The following is a 25,985-nucleotide window of genomic DNA, read 5'->3' as shown; positions in this document are numbered from 1 at the left end:
CTTTTAATCATTTGAGTCCTGTGGAGGCAAATCATACCAAAACAAGCAATAATATCCAAAATAACACCAAATTAATTAAATAACCTAGCACTAAAGTGGACATTTGAACGTTGAATTGGACACTTATCACCTATCACCTCTGAGGCAACATTTTAGGACCCATATTCCATCCGTTAGGCAGACATATAATGTTGTTCTCCATGAGCCAATGTTCAGACACAAAGGTGATTACTATAGAGATCTAACGTCATAAATTCCCAAAAGGCAAGCAGGACGGGAGCGACAATGAGTGTAGGAACCCAAACATCGATGTAGAGACAAGGAAGATAAGGAAAGAAATGACCTACTAAAGAGACGCTCGATGAGAGGTAGGCTGGGTGTTGAAACACAATTTCCACTAAGGTTTTTAATTATGACAAAAATCACATTTAAGGATTTAAATCCCCATATATATTTAATTTGAAAAATTAAATTTAGTTTTATTTTATACTAATGAGTTTGCTAAGTGTTGAAATATAAACTCAAGTATAAATGTCAAAGGCCCAATAGCCTTAGAAGGCCCTAAAAATATCAAAGGTCCAACAACATAATCGTTGATTATGAATCAGAAGCTAAAAGACAAGATTCAAGAAAATCAAAGTCAATATACATGCGTTTCAAGAATTGGCAAAAAAGCCAGAAGCCAGAAGCTATTGTTAGCCAAACGTCTCTCTCATATCACCATTTTGGGAAAGAACATATATCATCTGCAACGCTAAGAAACCAGAAGCTGCCATTGACATGCTGGACAACACCAGATAGAAGTCTGATTTCATCAACAACTTTGTGTATTATGGCCTTTGGAAGTCAGAAGCGAAGGCAAAAGACAAAAAGCCATTTGAAGTTTTCCTTCCAATGGGCAAGTTCAAATTCAAACATCTCTGCCTCAAGCTTCCACTATAAAAGCCAAGCATAAAGCTCATTTTTACTGCTAATCCATCAACGCAAAAAGAGATTAAAAGGCATTCAAGTGAAAAAGTACAAAAGCAAAATACACATTCATTGTTCATACTTCTGTAATTTAATTGAGAGACAGTTCTTCATCTGTGTTCTAGATTAGAACAAAATCATCTATTGTAAAAAGATCAAAAGCTCTTCTGTTTACTTTGGTTTTAAGTAAACACCAGCGAGATAGATATCTGAGTGTGGAGTGTAAAGAACGGTACTTTACAGAACCTCTGTATCTATTGTAAAGGTTTGTGCTCTGCTAATCAAAAGGTTTGTGCTCTACTAATAAAAAGTTTAATGGTGGATTAAAACTCCGAAGAAGGTATTCTGGGGACTGGATGTATGCAGGAGGTCGAACCAATATAAAACAATAAGCAACTTCTTTATAACCCTACCTTTACTTACTTTTGTTATTTGCTTGCTCTGAACTTATAACCTTATATATAAAGCTCTAACTATTGTGCATCAATAGATCATAAACCTTAAGTCTATATAGAAGCTCTTATGTGTGGGCTATCTTCTGTGTAAGAAGGTCAGAAGCAGAAACAAGCTTTGTTGTCTGATTAACTCAGTAAACTAAACTTGCCTATGATTCCGAACTTGCTTCTATGCTATGATATTGAACTAAAAGTGAGAAGAATTTACAAAAGGTTAAAATTAACCAATAGTTCCATTCACCCCTCCTTTAAAACTAATTCTGCCTCACAAGGGACCAACAAGTGGTATCAGAGCTTAAGCTCTATTCATAAGATAAAACTATCTTAAGCTAGATCCCTAAATGGCATCTAATAGCATATATTTTCTTCCGGGAGACAACTCAAATCCTCCCAGAAGGATTGTCCACCACTATACCGCCTCTGTTCTTTGGATAGAAATATACATTCTAGAAAAACAGAATGAAGAATTTTATCCAAGAACAAAACATGAGCACATGGTTAGCAATAATTAGAAGCCCTTATGAACCATTTGAAATGGTTGATGAAACTCAAGTCCTGAAGTATGAGGACAAATGGACAAAAGAAGACTTAAAGAAGCTACAAAATAATGCTTCGACTATCAATATGCTTCACTGTGCTCTGAATGCTGCAGAGTACAATAAGATTTCAGGCTGTGAATTAGCATAGGAAATATGGAACAAGTTGGAAGTCACCTATGAAGGTACCAGGAAAGTCAAGGAGTCAAAGATGAATCAGAACATGAAACTCTACGAGAAGTTCAAGATGAAAGATGGTGAAGGCATCTCTGACATGGATGCCAGATTTACCAGTATAATCAACAAGCTCAAAAGACTGGGAAAAGTATTCACAAAAGAGGAGCATGTAAAGAAAATCCTCAGAAGCCTTCCAAAGGGTTGGTAGGCCAAGAAGATGGCCATAAAAGAAGCTCATGATCTTACAACGTACATATACGATGTTCTCATTGGATCCCTTCTAACGCATGAAATCTCCATGAAGAATTTTGAAACAAAGGAGAAGTTAGAAGATAGAAAGCAAAAATCAATAGTGCTGAAAGCTGACTCTTCAAAAGAGAGCACTACTGATGATGAGTAATGGCCATGTTCACCCGCAAAATGAATCGATGTTCAGAAAGAATGACCAATACAAAAAGCCATATAAGAGGTCTGACAAACCTAGAAGAGAACAATGTGATAATAAGTTCAGAAAGGAACTTTCAAATCCTATCACCTGTTTTGAATGTCATCAGCGTGGGCACATCAAGTCGAACTGTCCAACTCTAAAGAAAGATAAGAAATATGACAAGAAGGCCATGGTAGCTACATGGAGTGACAATGATGAATCTTCATCCTCCGAATGTGAAGCTACAGAGATAACCAACATATGCTTTATGGCTGCGGAGATAGAAGAGCCAAGTGCTCATGAAGAAGCTGAGCTCTTCAACGCTTCTGATAATGAAGATCAGAATGTTGAGGTAACTTTTCTTCCTGTCTTCTGAAATGAAATGGTTAATGCCTTGTGCGATGTCTATTCACTTGTAAAAAGTGTAATAAAAAAGATAAAGGCATTAAGCAGAAGATGTGAAAAAATTAAAGAGATCAAGCTCGGAGACATTCGATATCTTCTTCAAGACAACACTCGTCAAGATGGAAATCTTAAAATCTTAACGAAGTTTGTCACAGAAGTCCATGAGGAATCCAAAGTCCTAAAAAACGAATTCATATCACTTTGGAGCCACATGACTCAGAAGAGCTATGGTCACTATCAACAGCCCTCCGAAAGCTATGCTTCTAATACAAAAGGATGGAAAACTCGATCAGAAGCTAGCTGTAGACACCGAGTCGGAGGACCTGTGACGAAAACCTGAAACAAGACGGTCGAAGCGATTGATTCTGGAAGTTTTGAAAAATATATAAAGAATAATAAGCTGAGGAAAATTAACGGCACGGCGCGGGCACGCAACGGCATCCCGCACGCGGACGACGATGGTCGAACGCCCGCTTGACGGCTCGAGACGTGCGCGCGGCGTCCGTCGGACGCACCGCGAGTGGCACGCTCTCGACGTTCGAGCAATGCCTGGGACCGCTGGCGGTGCGCGCCCTCGTGGGCCGTTGAGCACAAGTGCCTGGCAGCGCGAGGCGCGTGTTCGGCGGCCGCGACGTGCGAGCGGCCGCCCAACCACAATGGGCGACGCCTAAATTTTTTTGGGCGTCGCCCATTGTTCCGGGATCCGTTTCCCTATATAAGGGCACAGATCCCAAGGTAAAGGAGGAGGATTTTTTGGGAGAGAGCTTTCTCACACTAGATATTTTTCTAGAGAGAGGAAGTGGATTTTTTGGGAAAAAAACATTTTTTTTTCCTAAAATTGAAAATCTCTAAATTTCCTAAGTTCAATTTTTACTAAATTTTTATTAAAATCGGGAGCTCGCGGTTCGTGGAATCAATCGGCTTCGACTGTCAGATACCGAATCAAAGGTATTATCCGAGGACTAGACTCTTTATTTTATTTAATTTATTTCTCTCCTTCTATTTATTTTTTTATGCTATAGTTTTTATTCCTTTAGTCATTTATTTATTTTGTCACGTTTTATTTAGTTAGCGTATTTATTTAATTTTCGTTTCGTGTTAAATAAAATTCGGTTTTGTTTTAAAATAAAAACCTCGTTTTGGATATCCCAATACGAACCGTGATCTGATAAAAAGGTAGTTCGGGTATCAAAAATGTTGTAATTATAAGTTTTTTATTTAAAAGAGGTTTCCAAATAACGTTTTAAAATAAAAACATCGTTTTAGGAACTTCCGTTTTCGACTATGATCCATCTTTGGTAGTTCGGAAGTCCAAAACGATTGAATTAGATTTAATTTAATGCTTTTGAACAAATCTGGAAAATGTTGGAGTGCTGCTGTAATTTGCCAATTCTGTCACTAAAGGCTGTTTACCAACGGATTTTCCGTCGGTAAATCTGCCAAAATGTAAAAAATGCCATTTCGGTCCCCTTTTCTTAATTTTTAGACTTTTAATCCTTGGTATATATATATATAGTTAAGTGATACATGTTTTTCAAATCGTTTTAGAACTTTAGTATATATATTTATTTTAGAATGTTTATATATCATTTTTATCCTATTTTACAATATAAGTATAAATATATATATATAGGTATTTCCTTTTTCTTAACTTAGGCTATGTTTAAATATTAGTTATTTGATATTTTGAGAAATAATGGATGGATATTAGTATATGTCATTTTTGGTATTTGAACTATATTAATTATGTATATATATGTATAGTTTTGGGAACATTTGGGTTATGTTAATTATTGATAAATAGAGTTATTTTGAGTGATAAATGCTATTTTCTTATTTGTGAATTTCATCTGCTATTTTCATATATTTAAAGTATAAATATATTATTTTCATTACTCTTTCTTATATATGTATTAGATAGTATACTTTCTTTTACTCTTATTTTATGTCTTTTGGGCTAAAATGTGTAAATATATATCTATATTATTTTCTTTATCTCTTTTGGCCATTTATGAGTCCATGTTTCTAATGGGCTTCACTTTGAAAAATTAATTTTGGGCTTAAATGTGGTTGTTAATATAATTATAATAGTTAGAGAGTCCATTAAATAAGTGGGGAAAATAAATCACAAAAAGAGAGTTTTCAATTAAATTATTTAAGCTAATGAGCTTTCTTAGATTTCTAATGTAGATAAATAGAGTCATTTTTGTTGATATTTTAAATCGTCTTCAAAACACCACGCTTTAAAACCTTAGTCCGTTCCAACGACGGATTAAGCGAACATTGTAATTAAAATCATTTTCGTTGTAAATAAGGAGTTTTGAATCGTTTTCTTAAAGAATTTGTACAAAGTAAAATTGACTTGTATGTTTAACCATGTCTTCTCATTAAAAGGTTTTCATCTCAAACGTTTTCAAATACTCGAGTCGTTCCAACGGCGATTCGGGTAAACTTCATCAAACGGGGTTTTAAAACGCACCTAAATCGTTCCAACGACGATTAAGGTGCGAACCATGTAAATAAATCCGTTTTGGGGAAGTAAGTTAATGTAGAATAGACACACAACATAACCTTTAAATACGGTTGTAAATAAATCACTTCTTTCTCCCCCCTCTCTGTGTATGTATAAACATAAATGGGTGATTCTTTACTGATATGGCTTTTCAATATCATATGCTCAAAACGGTTTCCAAAAAGAGAAAGAAAAGGGTTTCAAATGAATTTTAAACTTAAAGAAGTATACGATTAGTCCGTTATCGCCTAACATGCTGAGTAGGAGGTCGGTGGTTCATAACCGGGCGATGTCGGGGTGCCTAGTAGCCTTTCTCCGGAAAGGAGCTAGCCTTCTCGGTTCGTACCTAAGTTTTCCGAACCCAGACCGGTCTCCCGCAAGGGATCGGTGTTCATTTTCTCATTCGTGGGTGGCGACTCTTCCATATCTCCGAGCTCCGGTCCTGCCGAGCAGCTTGATTCCACGATTGGTTGCTTTCGGCGCCAATCACCGCTTACGTCGCCATGAGGTTGTCCATCCCCCGGTCCGTCCGGGAGATTAGGCCGCGGCACCTCGTCTAACACTAGCTATAGGTTCTGTGGAAAAAGAGGCCATGCCACCAAAATGTTTTGGCACAAAAATGGGTATTATGACCAAGAAAACATAAGACATGTTAAGACTAACCCTAAAGGACCCAAAGAGACTTGGGTACCTAAGAAAAATTGATCTTCTTACAAGTAAGACTAAGATGTGCACAGCAGTAAAAAATGTGGTATATAGACAATGCATGCTCAAGGCATGTGATAGGTGATGAAACGCAATTCATTACACTTGAACGAAAAAAATGAGGAAATGTAAGTTTTGGAGATGACAATGAAGGAAGAATAGTTGGCTCTGGATCCATCAGAACAAAACCAGCTATTGAAGAAGTCTCCTTAGTTAGAGGCCTGAAGTGGAACCTACTGAGTGTGGCTCAGCTCTGTGATAAAGGCATACCGGTTATCTTTGATGCCTCTAGATGTCAAATAATCAACAGTAAGACAAATTCCTTAATCCTTACCGCTCTAGGATAGATAACATTTTCATGCTAAATATGGAAAATAAATTTTCAAAAGAAATATGCTTAATTTTAAAGGAATAAATTTCTTGGCTATGACACAAAAGACTTGGTCATGTAAGCATGGACCTTCTAGACAAATTAGCAACAAAGCAACTTGTTTAAGGACTCCCAATACTGAAATTTGAAAAAGATCACCTATGTAATGCTTGTCAATCAGGAAAACAAACTAAAAAATCTTTCAAAAGCAAAAACCTTGTTTCAACCAAACGTCCACTTGAGCTACTGCATCTAGATCTTTTTGGCCATGTTTAATTTTTGAGTCTAGGCGGAAGAAGATTTTCATTAGTTGTAGTAGATGACTATTCTCGGTATACATGGGTCATCTTGCTCAGTAGCAAGGATAAAACATTTGAGACATTCTCGGGACTCTGTAAGAGGATTAAGAATGAGAATGACTTGAAAATAGCTCACACCAGAAGCGATAATAGTGGAGAATTTAAAAACCTATTGTTTGATGAATTCTGTGAAACCAGAGGCATTGATCATAACTTTTATGCTCCTAAAACTCCCCAACGGAATGGGGTAGTTAAAAGGAATAATAGAACCCTGGTTGAAATGGCTAGGGCAATACTAAATAAAAATAAGTTTCCGAAGTATTTTTGGAGAAAAGCTGTTAACACATCATGTTATATTCTCAATAGGGCTCTAGTTAGACCTATACTGAAGAAAACCCCTTATGAACTATGGAAAGGGCGAAAGCCTAAGATAGTTTACTTCAGAGCTTTTGGTTGTAAATGTTTTATATTAAACACTAAAGACAATCTTGTAAAATTTGATTATAAGGCTGATGAAGCCATCTTTCTTGGCTACTCAACAAACAGTAGAGCCTATAGGATTTTTAATAAACAAACTCATGTGCTTGAGGAATCAATACATGTTGAGTTCGACAACACTAGCCCTATAGTGAAACTCATCAATGATTCAAAAGTAGAACCAACCTCATTACCTACTGAGAACAACCAAGCTGCTGAACCAAATCCAATCGCAACCTCTGAAGGTAAAGTTGAATATAAAATTATATTTGTTGATGAAAATCTTTCTGCATGTATTGTTAAAACACCTATAGCAGAAGATAATACTCTTCCAAGAGAAGTAAGAGTTCACAAAGGCCACTCTGAAGAGAACATAATTGACACTGTCCAGAACAACGTAAAGACCAAAAGTCAACTAAGACGACTTCTGAGTAGTGTTGCATTTGTTTCCTATCTGGAACCTAAGAACTTTCTAGAAGCATAAAGTAATGAGTACTGGATGATTGCAATACAAAAGGAGCTTGATCAAGCTGACACGACGTTGTCAGATTGTTGGGACGAAGACATTCACTGCTGGTTCTTGACACGATGTATTGAGTATTTGACATGTCGTGTTGAGACTTCTTAAATGAATCCATTCCCAATTGCTGGCTTGACATGACGTGTTGGCAAAGCTGACATGTCGTGTTAACTAGTTAAGCTGACGAGTTTGGGTAGATTTTTACAATTCTTCTCAACAACTATCTTCAATAGAAGAAATCTCTAAAATCAAGCTCAAATCTCTCTCATTTTAAATTTGCATCTAAGGAGATTTTCACAATTTCCAACCATAAATCAAATATAATTTCAACAGTTAAATTTTAAAAATAAATATCTAATAACTAGAATCCTCACATGTTTAATTAATTAAAATTTGAAATTAATTAATCTTATTTATCTTACATCTAATTAAACTTAAGAAAAAGTTAAAGACAATAAATACTAAATTAAACTAAATGAAAATGCTAAGTAAAAAGCCGATAAAAATTGATAACTGAAACTGAAACTATACGAAAATGATTGAAATTAATCGAAATTGAATAAAAAAATAAAAAATCAATAAAAATAAGAACAAAACATGCATTTGACTCAGATTATATATATATATATATATATATAAATATAAACTTAAATTAAGCTAAAGATCCTAAAAACTCTACTAATTTTACATTCCTATCAATATTGCTAAGCATATTACTTTTAGTGAGGTGTGGAAGGATGGGTCTTGGGTTCTCTCTCATCCAATCAATACTGATATTTTGGGCAGCTTGCACAAAAAAGTGTCTAGTGTGCCAATGCTGTAGAAAGTTTTGAACAAATTGTTCTTCAAGTGTCATGTGGCCATACCATAAGAGATTTATTTAGGGAAAAACCTAAGTATTCAATTAGAGATATGAAGGATCATACGAATGAAGCATTAGAGTTAAAAGTGACACTCAGCATGTGCAAAAGAGCTAAGAGGGCGATCATTGAAGAGTTGGATGGAGGATACAAGGAAGAGTACTCATGTTTGGAAGCATATGTGAATGAGTTTAGTATAACTAATCCTGGTAACACATTTGTTTTACAATTTTCAAGAGAAGGAATCAAAGTTGGCAAACGAATATTTTGTAGATTATGGGTCCGTTTGGTTTACCTATTGTTTGCTGTTAGAAAAAGCTGTTTTTTCAAAAAGCAGGGATTCCATGCTTTTGTAAAAAGCTATTTTTCAGGTGCGAAACGCAAACAGGATGTCTTTAACTAAACACCTAAAACTCTTCATTTTGAAGTGAAAATGAAGCAACCAAACATCCCCATATATTTATGTTTTAATGCATGTAAGGAAGGACATAAAAATGGATGTAGACCAATAATTGGCCTTGATGGTTGTTTTTTTGAAAGATATTTGTAAAGGGCAACTACTAGTGGCTGTAGGGGACGACAACTACTAGTGGTGGCTGTAGGGGACGATGCAATGAATCAAATATACCTAATAGCATGGGCTGTAGTTGAAAAATAAATCAAGGTAAATTGGGAATTCATTTTTTTCATTAAATTGTTTCATGTTTTCGTGATTTTTATCCTGATGGGGAATCCATTTGATTCAATCAGAGTTATTATATGTTCATCATCCAAAAGACCTGATTATGATATTTGTGTTTTTTAATTTGTCCAACACAACTACTGATATGATGTACACTTATACATAAGATCACATAATATTTAACTGAGAGAAACTTCTGTTAGTTATGTCTAAAATTGGACTAACTTGTCAATGTTAGGTTTAAAATTGTACCATTTTAAACGTTAAAAGTAAAATTGTTACTGACTGTCAACGTTATAGATATTTTTTACAGCTTCCTACAAAGAATAAACCTAAGATGAAAAAAAGAATATGAACAATATTAGCTAAATTGAGGGAATAAAAGATAAAAAAGTTTGAATTGAATTAATCAAATTCAAAACTGATTATGTATTTTTTTTCTTTTTGTATAGTGAAATTAAAATTTCATAATTTATTAATAATCAATCATACAATAAGTATGAAAATAATGGGTGGACTTTTTAATTTTTATATTTTTCAGTGTGCAAGGTGAGCAAAGCAAAAACATTTTAGGCGGGTCCATCATCGGCAGGCACACCATGAATCTTGTTTACTTCTTCTCAAATAAAATTTGAAATTTCTTAAATGAAATTTCTCAAAAAAAAAAAGAAAAAAGAAATTTCTTAAATGAAAGCTTAAACCTCTTACTTTTCCACGTGTCACCTTCTCGGCCATTGGATAAAGATTTATCTGCTTGTCACTCTCACCCGTTTTTCTGCAAACGGTGTCGTTTTCCCGGTTGCACTGTGGTCCATAATATATAGATTCACTTCTTCATCTTCAATTTCTTCCTTTTTATTTGTTTCTTCTTTTACTCAAATTAATAATTGAGTTATCAGATTCAGATTTGACAGAATCTTCGACATCTCTCCATTATTATTTTAATCTCCATTACAGTTCTCTTCGTGACTGAGAGAAAACGAGAAAACGAGAAAACGAGAAAGGAGAAAGGAGAAAGGTGAGCAATGGCTAAGAAAATGGGTTCGTTTAGAAGTAGTCTTTTAGAGAAACGAGAGAGGCACCATTACAAGGGTTATTCTGAGATTGGGTTTCCGCATATGGGTGATCAAGATTATGCACCCAGCAATTGCTGCAGCTATCGTTGTTGTTGCGATAAGCTCGTTGCCTTTTGTAGAAGCGTACAGGATGTTGCAGTTAAGGGTTATAACATGGGCAAGTCTGATCCTAGGAAAATTGTTTTCGCGGCTAAGATGGGTTTCTCTTTGATGCTTCTTTCCCTGCTCATTTACTGGAAAGAGCCTGTTAAAGACCTCAGTCGCAACTCTGTTTGGGCTGTTCTTACCGTTGTCGTTGTCTTTGAATTCAGTATAGGTATTTCGCCCATTCTTAAACTTGTGTTTGCGCGTATTAATTGCCATTTTTCCAGCTTTTCTACCGTTTTATTTATTTGCAATGCTGTCTCATGATACCCAACTCCAAAGCAGTGAAATCGAGGTTCTCTTTTTCATATCAAACTAGAACTTGTTTAGCCTTGAAATTGACTTAACCTGTATTTTGGGTAAAATCCATTTTCTTTCTGTCTCAAGTTGTTTGTTTTGTTAATTGTATTTGCTTAGTTTGTCCGTTTAGCACAGTGTTTTTTTTTTCTCTGTTGATGAATGTAAGGACTTTGAACCAAAACCAGAATACAAGAAGAAAAACCAGAAAAAAAGACGAGGAGCTTAAGGCCAACCAACCCAGGACAATCTCTGAGACTCCCCCCTACTCAAAAAATTATAATTTTACATTGGCAGAAACCTTAGCTATATCATTGAGCACATTAAGTTCCATCCCATTAAAAATACAATCATTGCGTGCCCTCCAAACCCAGTAAACAGCTGCTGAAAAACCACCCATCTCATGGTTGCAGTAGCAGATTTATCAATGGCTTTCCTAGATAGCCAACTGATAATACGACTCCATTTCCTAATATGCAAGGGATGTGGCATCTATCTTGAACATACTTCCAAACATCAATAGTAGCAACTCAATAAAAAAACAGATGCTCTACTGACTCTTCTCCACAATTACACAACACACATTGTTTATCCAAAGCCAAACTCCATCTAGCAGTACGTTTTTTGACTGCTAAACAATTGCAAATGGCTAGCCGAACTATAAAACTATATCTAGGAATAAAAGGATAGTCCCACATGACTCTCCATCAACAACCTTCAGGTTTAGAGACAATCAGATGATTATAAGCACTGAAAATTGTGTATTTACCAATTTTAGAGTGCTGTCAGGTAATACAGCCTTGCTTCTGGAGATCCAAAGCCTGAGATTTCACCACCTCCCAAGCACTGGCAGGCAGTAGTATCTGATGCAGGATCAGCAAGTTCATGAGCGAGCAGGATAATAGTTTTCCTCCCTGGATTAAAAGCAGACGGCTTCAAATCCATAATAACAGACAAAACCCGACTTAGTCTTGCAGAAATGATTTTAGTAATTATCTTGTAAATCACAGTACAATGCGATATAGGCCTATAGTCACCTAATCGTTTTGCATTTGCTCTCTTAGGAATAATAGCTAAATTAGTCATATTGATTTGATGCAGCAGTTTACCAGTGCCAAAGAAATCTCTAACAGCTTCCATCACATCCCTTCCAACAATATTCCAGCACTTTTTGTAAAAAAAAACCATAACCATCAATACCAGGTGCTTTGTCATTCCCTATATTCCAAAGAGCTCTTTTTATCTCATCATTAGTGACAGGAGAATTCAACATGGCTGCATCTTAAAAGAAATATTTTTCCCTGCTGCAAAACTGAAGAATCACAGAATTGCCTATTCTCACCCTCAGTCCCCAACAAAGACACATAGAAGGAAACAATTGCATACCCAATCTCATCTTGGCCAGTAAGAATTAATCTGTCATCTAGAGTCAGTTTAGCTACTCTATTAACATCCCTTCTGCTTTTGACTTGTTTATGGAAAAGCACTGTATTTGCATCCTCAAGTTGAACCCAGTCAATTCGAGCTTTCTGAATGTAAAAAGATTCTTCTTCAATAAAAGTCTAAGATGAGACAACATAGCGCTTTCCTCTTCTAAGAGTAGCAGATTTAAAGGATCCAACTGAAGTTGTTGTCGGGGAGCTTCAACAAGACTCTTTTGCTTTACAACTTGCTCATATATATAATGAAAAGCCAAACGATTAAGCTTTTTACACTCTTTTTTGTAACGGATGTTAACAATAATCAGTGTCTTCTTATTTTTCCAACGAACTTCCATGAATCTATTAGTTGGCTTAACATTAGAAGATAACAAGTTTCTACATTCCAGAGCATTCTTATTAAAATGGTGATGTTCCAATTATTATTTGGATGAAATACCACAGATGTTATTGTTCATTCTCAGGACAATCATTTTTTCAATGAAAAGGATTCCTAATGTATGCTTATATGCGAATGATCCAAATGCATATTTTTCATTTCAGTTGCTTTCTTTGAATTTAGGTAAGTTTTGTTGTATATTAAGCTCTGGTACGATGCATTTAAGCTACAATTTTGTCATTGCACATGGGTGTATCACTTCATCGATATCTTAGATTTACCTGTTTTTCTTTCTTTATGAACAAATTGATGTCCTAATTTTCAGGAGCAACACTTAGCAAAGGATTTAATCGCGCTCTTGGAACATTATCAGCAGGAGGCCTTGCTTTGGGTGTGGCAGAATTGTCTAAAGTAGCTGGAGAATATGAAGAAATTGTTATTGTGATCAGTATTTTCATCATGGGTGTGTTTTCAAAATCATCATTACAAATGCTATGTACTGTTTCATGTACAAGACTAAGAGTGGGTTTGGTATGAAGGATGGTTTGTGTTTACATACATGCCTTGGGTTTTAACCCACCCTGACTCCCCTCCCTCCCACCCATCCTTCATACTAAACCCACCCTATTTGCTACAAGTTTTTCCTTTTCTGATATGCTCTTTGGTTGCTAGGTTTTGCTGCATCTTATACAAAACTGTACCCAACTATGAAGCCTTATGAATATGGCTTTCGAGTATACTTGTTGACATACTGTATGGTTATGATGTCTGGGTATAGGACCAGGGAATTTATTCATACAGCTGTTACACGATTTGTGCTTATTGCATTGGGCGCTGCTGTTGGTTTGATAGTAAATATATGCATTTACCCCATTTGGGCTGGCGAGGATTTGCACAATTTGGTTGCAAAAAATTTCATGAGTGTGGCAACTTCGTTGGAAGGTTAATTTGTTATGAATTTTTTCGCTTTATTGTTATATAATTGGTGAGGGCGAGCCTTGGCGCAACGGTAAAACGTTGTTGTCGTGTGACCAGAGGTCACGGGTTCGAGTCTTAGGAGCGGCCTCTTGCCAATTAAATTGGCAAGGGAAGGCTTGCCCCCAATACACCCTTGTGGTGGGACCCCTCCCCGGACCCTCGCTCAGCGGGGACGCGTAATGCGACCGGGCCGCCCTTTTTTTTTTTTTTTTTTATTGTTATATAATTGGTTTGACTGTTTGGAAGCTTACTAGAAAGGCCCTGACCTTTGAGCTTCATTTTAGGGCTTCACTAATTTGTATGAGCTTATCTTCAGGTTGTGTTAATGGGTACCTGAATTGTGTCGAATATGAAAGGATCCCTTCAAAAATCCTTACCTACCAAGCCTCTGATGACCCACTTTATAGTGGTTACAGAGCAGCTGTAGAATCTACGAGTCAAGAGGATGCACTGGTATTATTGATCGCAACATATTGCATGTCAAAAGCAATACATATGCGTTTGGCTGTCTCCAATTCGTTATCTTAATATTTTTATTTTTCTGGTTGTAGTTAAGTTTTGCTATTTGGGAGCCACCTCATGGTCCTTATAAATCATTTGCGTACCCTTGGAAGAATTATGTCAAAGTAAGTGGCGCACTTAGGCATTGTGCATTCATGGTCATGGCAATGCATGGGTGTATACTTTCAGAGATACAGGTACGCAAGTTTTTCCATCTCGGGCTTCGTTGGTATGAATAGGATATTTGTATAATCCATATGCTTTGAGGCTGCTAACACCTATTCCAACGTGACTATAATAGAACCTTTGCCTCTATATTCTTATGGAGTTAGGTGTTACAGTTCTGACATTATTTGCGTTATTGGCTATTTGCACTAAGTTGAAGATATTCCTGCTTTCAATAAAAAAGTAGAAAGGATCCTTTTCATTACAATATTTTAAGTTAAATTTTTAAATGGTTCATTTCCTGATCAAATATTATTTGGATTCTTTTAAACAATTCATGGATTCTTGAATTGTTTACTCATATTATATCATTTCGATATTGTTTGTAAAATGATATTATTTGTAAGTAACCTCTTCTAACCATAACGGAGATGTTAAGATAATATAATTGATTATAATGTTAAAATTATCAATTTGTTGTATAGCTATGGTGTTGATGATATATACAGAAACCGAATATGATATAAAATTATCCTTTTTAGTTAATTATTTCCTTTAACAGAAGACCTTTTAGATTGTGAAAACTTGTGCTTGTTTTCACCTTTTTATTGGAACTCCTCTTTTATGTGGACTTAGAATTTAGAAAACCTCAATTGAATGACTGGTACAACTAATCTAATTGAGGCTTCCTCTTATTTGTTTTTCGGTAAATTGAAAGAATGAAGAGAAAATTTGACAGCCAACATTGAATTAAATTTTTTTCAGAAACACGGAAACATCTGAAGCTTTTTCCTTACAATAACCTGCATTTTTTTTTTTGTATTATCCTTTGGATTTTTTCTTTTAATTCTTCATTTTGATTTGATGTTGTATAAATTTGAAAAAGAAAAACTTTTACATGGTGGCTATTGAGGAATTCTGATAAGGTGGAAGTGATATAGCCTAGGGGTTGAGTTACTGCCATTGATATCCCTACCCTGCCCCTACTATATCCTGCCCCATAGCCCACTTGATTTGTAAATTGTATGCTCGTATTTCTTTATTCAACTCAGCCTTATTTAGTTGCTAAATTTCTAATCTTTGATTGTGTAGGCTCCTCCTGAGCGACGACAAGTTTTCCGTCGGGAGCTGCAAAATGTGGGAGCTGAAGGGGCTAAACTGTTGCGTGCAATAGGGACCAAAGTGAAAAAAATGGAAAAACTAGGCAGAGTTGATATTCTTTATCAGGTGCACGAGGCAGCAGAAAATTTGCAAACCAAGGTGGACAAGAAATCTTACATTCTTGTTGATTCCGAGAGTTGGGAAATTGGACATTCAATAAATGATTTGGGAGATGGCCAAGAATCTCTGCATATTGAGGATCAAAATAGATTCCTGCAACACAAATCCTATAGTGAAGCTGTGCTGGATCTCAGATCATTGCCAAATAATTGGGATAGCCGTACCAATACCAAGGACATAAAGCCTGTGTTGCCTCCACCAGTTCCCCCCGCCGGAGCCACGCCCAAGATGACCAAGAAACAGACCTCCTTTCCGGCCCGCCTTTCATTTAGTGAGTCAATGCCGCCACAGTTGGAGGAGTCAAAAACATATGAAAGTGCGAGTGCATTGAGTCTAGCTACGTTTACATCGCTTTTGATTGAATTTGTTGCGAGGCTTCAGAATCTTGTGGATTCGTTCGAAGAATTAAGCGAGAAGGCAAATTTCAAAGACCCAGATGAAATAGTACCAGTGGAGAGAAGTGGGTGTTGGAGATTGCAAAGTTTGAAGTTCTGGAATTAAAGTGCCAAAATGGGTAAAAAGATATCGAAGTTGTATAGTTTAATGGTCTAAAATAGAATAATGAAATACAGTGTCTTAAAGCTAACTGCAGCAGTAAATAAGATGAAGAAATGGTTGTGGAATGCAGTTCAAAAGGAACTGTATGTAACTGACTCTGACTTGGTAGAAACTGGAATTCCATACAAACATGAGAGAGACACTTCATTTTCATGTTTGGCCAAAATTTTGATATATACATTTCAACTTGTAATTTAAGTATTGTGTCTATGCCTTATTTGTTACAGTGAAAATATGACTTGTCAGCATATACTATTAAGTATCAACAACAAAAAAAAAAGGGGTAAAATTTTCTTTAAAAAAAAAAGAGGGTAAAATACTCTTAAATTAGAGGTTACTAATATTATGCTCTTTAAAGTCTAAATTAAAGATGATTTGTTTAAAAAAAATAATATTATGCTCTTTAAAGTCACATTTTGTAACCGTTTTCTGTTAGTACGTTTTCACGTGTCAAGTTGTTATTAGAACATCCGCATTTTCGCATAGCATACTTTTATGCGTGAAGATATGTTGATATTTTGAGTAATGAAGACGTGGTCACCTTTTGCTGGATCGTTTTTGAGTTACATTTGTTGGGTCGTTTTTGAGTTACATCTAGGGATGTGTTTCTTCCTTTCTAGGACTGCACTCAGTTGGAACTCTTGGAAGCCGCCTTATGGACCTTAAACCCACATCCAATAACAACTTTATCAAATTAGGTCTTTAAATTAAGCAAAAATCATTAATTGAGTTCACGTTCTATCTTAAAATGAGAAACTGTAATTATTGGATATAAACTGTAATAATCTCTATGCCGGTTCAAAATGAGTTTGGGGAAAAGGATTTGAAATTGTTCAAATGAATGATTTTCGATGAGGCTTCAATTGATGATTTTTCTAAGAATAAAGATTCAATTAATAAATTTTACTTAATTTAAAATCATAATTAATGATTTTTGAAGCCTTAATTTAATTTAGGGAGCCAAATCACCAATGGTAAAAATTAACAAAGTAAAACAAAGTCGCACACACTTTTTTTACACCAAAAAATGCCACATTAACAACAGGTCGTTTGCTGTAATTTTCCCTAGAAGCTATTATGTTTGAATACTTATCGGAAGCCCCGTCTCTCACCTCTGCTTCTTCTCCGGTCATCAAATCTTGCCGACGCCTCCACTTTATCCCTTATTCCTTTCTCTTTTTCCGCTTGCTCTATGTCACTGTCCATCTCCGTGACTTCAGACCGGCGAAGTTGTTTGATTAATGGAACTCCACTTTCATGAATGGATTCTTCACAGTAGCACCAACCAACCAGATGTGTTGGTTCATTCTTCCCATGATGTTCCGGTCACTAACAAAAACTTTGATAGTGATTCTCCGGCAATCAAAATTCTAGTGGCTTGAGTCCGGTGGTTCGAATGCGATTTTGAGCTAAGTTGGATTTGTTTTTGCATATAAGTTAAAGGTCAATTGGATTCACATCCTCCCGAGGAACGGATTATCTCTTAGGTAATTGTCTATTCCTTTTGCGTTAGTGCTACACGTTTATTTGGGTGATTGCAGTCTCTTGCTTTAATTCCCATATACTTTTTATGAATTGCTTTGAAGCTTGCTGGAACATTAATTTAGCAGTGTCATGTAATCACTTAAGTGGATAGGTTTCTGTATCTTTTAGTTCGTTCCCTGTAAATCAGTGTTCCAGGTTGGTTTATAGTCAATACAAGGCATAAAAAAATGTTTTGTATGATGCTTGAAGCTGAAGAGAGACCTTGATTTTGGGACGTTCAATGGTCATCAGTTTCAGGATGAGCTGTGAGATGCACTGCTCCTTGTATTTCATAAGAACCAAGATCTTCTCAATGCATATGCTGCTGAGATTACTGACATTCTTGGGTTACATTCCCTCTGCCTGAGTCACTACTAAACCTTCCTATTTTATCCCATCTTCTAACATTCCTATCTTCTTTTGCTCATTTATTTATTTCATAATCACATTTATCTTCCTTGTGTTTGTAAAAGTTGAGGGGGGAATATAAATACTACACAGAAAACAGTTCGGATATTGCTTATTTTTAAGTGATATTGTTCTGGTACATAGGTGCCTTCTGATGTAAGGAGTAGCTTTAATACTATTGTTACTGCTACCATGTTCTTAAGCAGTCATATATATGCTAGTTATCCGAATTACTAAGCTCTGTTTTATACAAAATGAGTATAATTTCATATGTACATACTTTATGTGTCTGCCCTGTGATGGTGATTTGAGTGAAAGGTTTATGTATTTGTGTCTGATTTGTATGCTCTCTGAACTGCCTTTCTTTGAAGAATTATCTTCAACTGTGATATTGGAGCTGTCATTTGCATTGTGTAAGATATAATTTTATTCTGCAGTAAGGATAACATGCTATAATGCTAAGTCCATAGTTAGGCTATTTGGAATTGAACATATCTTTACGTTGTAAAAAAATTGTGATCAAAATTGTACTTACTGAGTGGGAAATGTCATTCCTAACTGATGATTTATATAGTTTATGGTTACATCAGGTGTGAAGATGATTTTGTATGGTCAAAGGAATTTGGGGTATAAAGATACAAATGAGTTTGTTGTTCTAGTTACTTAATTTACTTTTTTTGGTGCAATGAGTTTGATTGCTGCCTTAATTAATTATGATCATTTAATGTTGAACAACATGATTGCTTGTGAACAGTTTATGGTGCCGATAATCTAATTGCCTTCACATGTGTGTGTGTTCTGAATCTGAAAAAGCTTGATTATTGACTGTTTAAGTGGGGTGTACTTTGCAGAAGAATCTGAATGCTTTGATTGATATGAAACTTGAGAAGCACAACAGTTTGAGGGAAGAATCTGGATTTTCCTGGAGGGATTTATGATGGAAGCCTAAAGTTTGATAGGAGATCTGAGGTATGAGATACTTAACTCTTTAATGTGTTATTAAATTATACTCGCATCATTATATCTTCAATGCTCTTTATAGTACTTTGCTTAGTGTTTTCCTGTATATGCTTTCCTGCTTTTCTTTTAATAATTGATTTTCCTTCTATTAGGTGTGCAATCTTGTCACAGCAATGGAAGTGTAAAATTACCGCTTTTGTGAAGATCTTTCAAGTCTATGAAATCTTCAAACCCTTTATTTACTCACCCAGTCTTAAATATCTTACAAAAATGCAAAACCGTAGCCACACTTAAGCAAGTTCATGCTCAAATGGTAGGGACTGGTCTTACCCTCCACACTTACCCTCTTAGTAGACTCCTCCTTATCTCTTCCACCTTCGACATTACCTACACTCTTTCTATATTTAATCAAATTCCAAATCCTACTATTTTCCTCTTCAACATTGTCATTTCGTCCCTTGTCAATCACAAAAACTATTCCCATATTGCTTTCTCTCTTTACAAGAGTATTCTGTTTCACAACACTGTTAAACCCAATGCTTACACTTACCCTTCTCTATTCAAAGCTTGCGGGTTGCCCCCATGGGTTCCATACGGCTTAATTCTTCATACCCATATCTTCAAATTCCTTGCACCCGACTATGATCACTTTGTTCAGGCTGCGTTGCTTAATTACTACGCGAATTCTGGCAAATTGGATGTTGCCAGATATTTGTTTGATGAAATGAGTAAACCGGATTTGCCTACTTGGAATTCTGTTTTAGGGGCTTATGCTCGTAGTGCTAGCATTGATAATGGAGATGCTTGTAGTTTATCAATAGAGACGTTATATTTGTTCAGTGAGATGCAAACTTCTTTAATTAGGCCTAATGAAATTACTTTTGTAGCTCTAATCAGTGCTTGTGCTAATTTGGGTGCTTTTAGTCAAGGTGTGTGGGCACATGTATATATACTGAAGAACAACCTGAGATTGAACTGCCATGTGGGTACTGCTTTAGTAGAAATGTACTCAAAATGTGGGTGTGCAGATTTAGCATATCAGGTGTTTGATAAAATGTCTCAAAGGGACACATTATGTTACAATTCGATGATTGGGGGATTAGCAATAAACGGTGAAGGAGACAGAGCCTTGGAACTTTACAGGAACATGAAACATGAAGATCTAACTCCTGATATCGTAACATTTATTGTCACAATGTCTGCCTGTTCTCATGTGGGCTTAGTAGAGGATGGTTGTAAGATTTTTGAGTCTATCAGAGAGGTTTATGGTATTGAACCAACACTTGAGCATTATGGGTGCATAGTTGATCTTCTTAGCCGAGCAGGGCGAATTGGAGAAGCTGAAGAAAAGATCATGAACATGCCTATGAAGCCAAATGCAATAATATGGAGGTCTTTATTAGGAGCTGCAAGAATCCATGGCAATTTAGAGATTGCAGAGATTGCTCTTAAGCAACTAAATAATCTAGAACCCGAAACAAGTGGAAACTACGTTCTTTTGTCGAACATATACGCGAGCAACAATAAATGGGAAGATGTGAAGAAAGTGAGAAAATTGATGAAAGACAATGGAATCATAAAAAAGCCAGGTAGTAGTTTAGTTGATGTTGAAGTTCATCATGGGAGAGAAAGAAGATGCCTTGTCATACCATAGTGAAAAGCTGGCCATTGCATTTGCTGTTCTGGTGAGTGATTCGAGTGCCCCAAATAGAATAATAAAGAATCTTCGTATATGTAGTGATTGCCATGTAAGTATTAAGCTCCAACCAAAGGTATATGGGAGACAGGTGATAATAAGGGGATAGAAATAGGTTTCATCATTTCAAGGATGGAGATTGTTCTTGTCTTGATTTTTGCTAACACTTTGTAATAAGAAGAGACTAGAACTGTATATTTATTTCTAGTTGTAATGATTCGCTTTGTTTTGAATGAATGGTCATAGGGACGGAGACATGGACGGGGAATGGTTCCTCTATCTTCGTTTCCAAATATTTCGAGGAATCTCTATCTCCGTCTTTCATATATGAATTGGAGAAAAATCTTTTTCTGTCCTTATTCTGTCAGAGTCCCCATGGGGATTGGATTTTTTTGTTGGGATTTTGTTTGTTATTTTTAAATATTAATTAAAAGTTAGATTTATTAAAATAAAATATTATATTAAGAGCATCTCCACTAGAGAATAAGAGTTAATAGGAGCTTATTAACCCGACTCTTCTTTACGGGAGAGTTTGATGACCTTAACCTTTCATCAATTGCTTTGACATATTTTTTAATTTTTTTTTAAGAAATAATATGCTATATTTTTAAATTAATTGGTTAGTTTCATATGATTGATGAAGTGGTTATAGAATTTAACCACTAGAATAAATGAGGATAGTCTAATGAAATTTCGTTTATTGAGTGAGTTTTATACTGCGACTCTCATACTTATGATATGTCGTTGATGCAAGATGACGTTCCATGATACTTATGATGTGTTGCTAATGTAAGATGATGCTCTCATGGAAGAAAATTATAATAATTCTAACATTTTTAGTACACATAATATGTATTATGTTAGAGATAATTGTGTTTTTTTTTTGTAGGGAGATAATTGTGTTTATTAAGTACAAGAAAATTAATATTATTATTTAAAGAATGTATATATGATTTTATTAATAATTTGGGATTTTTGAAAAAATTGGATATTGGATCCCACAATGTGCGGAGGGTATTTTTTGTCTTAATTTAGAGACAAAAAAAATTCTCATACTTCTCTCGTGATAAAAAAAATTTCAAGCATTTTCCATCTTCGTCGAGACGGATCTTTAACGGGGACAAGAAAGTCATTCCTTTCCCGTTGACAATACTAACCTGCAGTGATGGAATCAATTTAAGAGGTTTATTGATAACTTTTTAAGCTTCAACCTTTTTTTTTTCTCCTTGCACACCGAATACTGTTGGCTTTGGGGTGACACTAATAGAAATTGAGGGGTTGGGTGAAAGGGGTGTAAACGAGCTGAATCGAGCCGAATTTTGGATCATTAACGAGTTATTTAGTACCGAGCTTTGACGAATTTTGACTGAGCCGAGTTTTATTCATTTTATGTCCATAGAATAAATAGCGTAAAAGAAAAAAAGGCTTTATGACATACTCAATATGAGTTTAAAAAAAATATAAAGAAAAACAATCACAAATTATGATTGAGATTCAAGAACACTAGATGGCATTCGTGATCGGAGAACACAAACCTACAAAAAAATTAAACAATGAAATATATATTAAAATTTGTAGTATTTTTTGTTCCTTATCAAAACGTAACATAAAGTTAATGTGCAAAAATACCCCTAACGTTTTGGGTCAGGAGCAATTTTACCCATAACGTCTAAAATGGTGCAATTTTACCTCTAACATCTAAAAGTATCAACGTTAGAGAGTAAAATTGCACTATTTTAAACGCAAGGGCTAAATTTGCTCTCGACCCAAAACTAGTTTTCAAAATTATATTACATTATTACAATAATTATGTTTCATTATGAATCTCTCTTCATTTTTTTTAATTTTATGAATGGAGGTTTTTATTTTTTTAAAGTATCACATTAAATCTCGATATTGAATCACATGTACTGATTCATTTGGAAAAAAATCTGCTGTCCCTTGATTACTGTCCCCTTCCCTGTCCTCCAATCAATTAATTACAAGTGTAAATTTTATCCTAATCAGCATTTAGACCCCTTAAATCTGTTAACCATGGTTTAACCCTTATTATTCTAACAGATCTCACTTTTCACGACTTTCTCTTTCATTTCAACTTTCTCTCCTTTCTTTTTTACAGTTCTATTTCTCTCATTCTTCAAGAGCAGAAAATAAGCCATTGATGTTTGCTGTTGGAATTCATGTGGTTTTCTTCAAGTTTTTTTTCTCTTCCTCTTCCGATTACTAATTTTGAGAGCAGAAACAATTTCCGTTTTTCATAATTTCATTTTTATATGGAATTATCAAAACGATTTTGGTTGGCTGTAGAATTAGAATGAATTAAAAGGATTTTTATTTGAATTTGTTAAACGATTGTAGTAACTGAGGGTTGGCTTTCAGATTGTTAATTTTGTTATTCCTGTTGAACTTTAAGGAAAAAAGTTACAGACTAAGAAAATGACTGTTCAATCACAGACTGATGCTCAAGTGCTATTTATTTTCTTGTTTCTTCATTGCTTAATTATTGATCTTTTCTGCCTCAATTTTTTTGGAACTGCTTGTATATATATATATATATAAATATATGTGTGTTGTATGTCTCCATTTCTACTCTTTTTTCCCAATTAAAAATGTGTAATGGCTCGCCTTATGCCTGCTTAATTAAATAATTAAGTAGCATTTAAACCTTTATTAGCAAATACCCATAAGTTTTTATTTTTGTTTAGCAAAAGTTTGTACTAAGGCATGCTAAATTGAGTTAAATACAAATTTTCAATGCCATAGAAACTCACTCTAGAGTTCAATATTATGTGTTGCTTCTATTTTTGTTCTAATTATGAATTTGTTTTGAATTAGAAAAATGTCGGAAAAGCATAGATATCAAAGGAGTGGGAAAAAAATTGTAGGGAAAAGTTTGAAAATTTATACGAATATTACAAAAAGACGAAGGAAAGAATAGATTTATACAAAGGAGAGAAAAGATTTGTACCTGAACCTTCCATTGAAGATTCTATCAAATACTTAAAGGGCTGTGCCAAAATATGAAGAGCACCATGATATCATTTATTTAGAAGATTCTCTTATTGCAGCAGTAAGGTTAGCACTGTTGTAGTTGGAACTCAGAAAATAGGAACAGACCGAATAAAATTAAATGGACAGAGTCGCGGACAATGTCGCTTTCTTTAAGACGTTCGCGGAACTGCCGGAATTTAGCAAACAGTATGAACTCCGGTCGCCTCCAGGATAAAACAGCCCTCTTAAATACGATTTTCGTATTGCACCGTACGAAAATCGTTCTGTATACACTCTCTGTTTACTTGCTCAGTTTCGAAAAAAAATAAAGAATGAATGAAAGTAAATTGTTTTTGAAGGCAATCTCTCATCACCTATTTATACAAGAAAAAAGAGCTGTTGAGAGCTCTGATTTCATGGAGAAGGTGAAGGAGGAAAATCAGGAAGACTGAGTTGGTGAAGACACGTTCAGAGCAAAGTAGATGTTGTGAATAACGTTCACAAAGACTGGATCAAAATGTAAATAATTAAATAAAAAATTATTTCCGAAATTAATAAAAAATTATACATTTTACACCACACCACACCGGCCCGGCCCGGTTCGGTCGGACGGACGGCGCGCGCGTGTGTGGTGGTCAACCAAAGAGATAGGTCCTCACCCTTTCACAAAAGTGGATACCCCTTGGGGCACACCCCAAACATGTGAGGACCTTCTTTATAAACATCTCCACCAAGTGCTTTGAAAGCAATGTGGGATGTTTTTCACTTGAAAAAACATAAAGACACTAGAAAGGGCTTTATTTCATAAATTTTACTTGGGCTAAGCCCAACAATCCCCCACTAAAATTTTTGAAAACGTTTTACTGAGCAGTTACATAAGGTCAGACATAAACAAAGGTATCTTTCGATTTGAACCTTTGCGTAGTGAGTATAGTTCAGATTTTACTAGAGTGACTCGTAGTCTTGAACTCTATCTCTGACGTATATCACGCCATAACCTTTTCAGAGTGTAGTTCTAGTAGCCCGTGCGTTTATGGCCTTGCACGTCTACCCCGGTTTAATGAATGCTCTAGAGTTTTGCCCTAAACTCATAGGAAGCGGCCTCACTTCCACATTCATATAGGTGAGTCTATCAAAAGTACTCCTGTAGCTATGTACTTCACTCCAAATGGAGTATAGACTTCATTAAGAGTTTCTATTATCTCAACCTCAAATCGCTTCAGGATATTCATGCTTCTAATTGCATGATCTGACTCATATTACAACACAACTTGTTATTACCCTTTGAACCTATTTCTTGGGATCTCCAGTCTATAGGTTGGGTTACCATTGTGTGTAACTCATCACTGTAGGGGCATAAGTCCCATACTCTTTGCCGTATTATGGCCTTTCTCTCTAGCTAATCCTTTCGTCAAAGGATCGGCTAAATTCTCTTCTGAGCGTATGTGATCCACTCTAACAGCTCCTTTAGTGAGTAGCTCTCTCACAATGCTGTGCTTACGACGTATCTGTCGTTTCTTATCGTTGTAGTAACGATTCTGAATCTTAGCAATAGCCGCGGTACTATCGCAGTGGATCAATACAGCTAGAATCGATTTTTCCCATAGGGGAATCTCAGCTAACAGACTTCTCAACCAACCTGCTTCTTCACTAGCCACAGCTAGTGCAATCAGTTCTGATTCCATGGTTGATTGAGCTAGAATAGTCTGTTTCTTAGACTTCCATGAAACAGCACCACCAGCTATATTGAAAATATAGCCACTAGTAGCCTTGGAATCATCTGATAAGGTATTCCAGTTAGCATCACTATATCCTTCAAGGACTGCTGGAAACCTTTGATAATGTAATCCAAGTTTCATGGTTCTTTTAAGGTATCTCATGACCCTTTCTATAGCATTCCAATGCTCCACACTAGGTCTACTAGTAAATCTGCATAGCAGTCCTACGACATACGCGATGTCGGGTCTAGTACAATCAGTGGCATAACGAAGACTGCCAATTATGCTAGCATACTCTGATTGTCTTACACTGTCTCCAGTGTTCTTAAAAAGTTTTATACTAGGGTCATAAGGTGTACATGCAGGTTTACAGTCAAAGTAGTTATATTTCTTTAGTATCTTCTCAACGTAGTGAGATTGATCTAAAGAAATTCCAGTTTCAGACCTAGTTATCTTAATGCCAAGAATGACGTTCG

General features: G+C 35.6%; 2 protein-coding genes across 2 annotated transcripts; both read left to right on the top strand.

Moving 5' to 3' along the window:
- Positions 1 to 10,256: 10,256 nt before the first annotated feature.
- On the top strand, positions 10,257 to 16,384 carry LOC136219664 (aluminum-activated malate transporter 9-like). The gene is made up of 6 exons (XM_066007145.1): positions 10,257 to 10,786; positions 13,055 to 13,192; positions 13,402 to 13,671; positions 14,024 to 14,160; positions 14,259 to 14,405; positions 15,466 to 16,384. The coding sequence occupies exons 1-6, from the start codon at positions 10,420 to 10,422 to the stop codon at positions 16,153 to 16,155; spliced, it is 1,749 nt and encodes a 582-aa protein (XP_065863217.1). The 5' UTR covers positions 10,257 to 10,419; the 3' UTR covers positions 16,156 to 16,384.
- Positions 16,385 to 17,282: 898 nt separating this feature from the next.
- LOC136219663 (pentatricopeptide repeat-containing protein At5g43790-like) lies at positions 17,283 to 21,192 on the top strand. Its single transcript, XM_066007144.1, is given in 5 exon segments — positions 17,283 to 17,699; positions 18,996 to 19,113; positions 19,257 to 20,712; positions 20,714 to 20,903; positions 20,905 to 21,192. Coding segments are annotated over 3 exon segments (1,641 nt in total). The 5' UTR covers positions 17,283 to 17,699; positions 18,996 to 19,113; positions 19,257 to 19,321; the 3' UTR covers positions 20,965 to 21,192.
- Positions 21,193 to 25,985: the final 4,793 nt, after the last annotated feature.

Source organism: Euphorbia lathyris, chromosome 2, assembly GCF_963576675.1.
Source record: "Euphorbia lathyris chromosome 2, ddEupLath1.1, whole genome shotgun sequence".
NCBI lineage: Eukaryota > Viridiplantae > Streptophyta > Magnoliopsida > Malpighiales > Euphorbiaceae > Euphorbia > Euphorbia lathyris.
Note: the sequence above shows the minus strand (reverse complement) of the source record. Positions and strands in the feature narration are given on the sequence as shown.

Excerpts from the sequence above, each read along its gene's own strand:
- LOC136219664 (XM_066007145.1), top strand. The coding sequence starts at position 10,420 with ATGGCTAAGAAAATGGGTTCGTTTAGAAGTAGTCTTTTAGAGAAACGA. Across the intron at positions 13,193-13,401 it reads GATCAGTATTTTCATCATGG|GTTTTGCTGCATCTTATACA; the intron begins GTGTGTTTTCAA and ends TTTGGTTGCTAG. Across the intron at positions 14,161-14,258 it reads CGAGTCAAGAGGATGCACTG|TTAAGTTTTGCTATTTGGGA; the intron begins GTATTATTGATC and ends TTCTGGTTGTAG.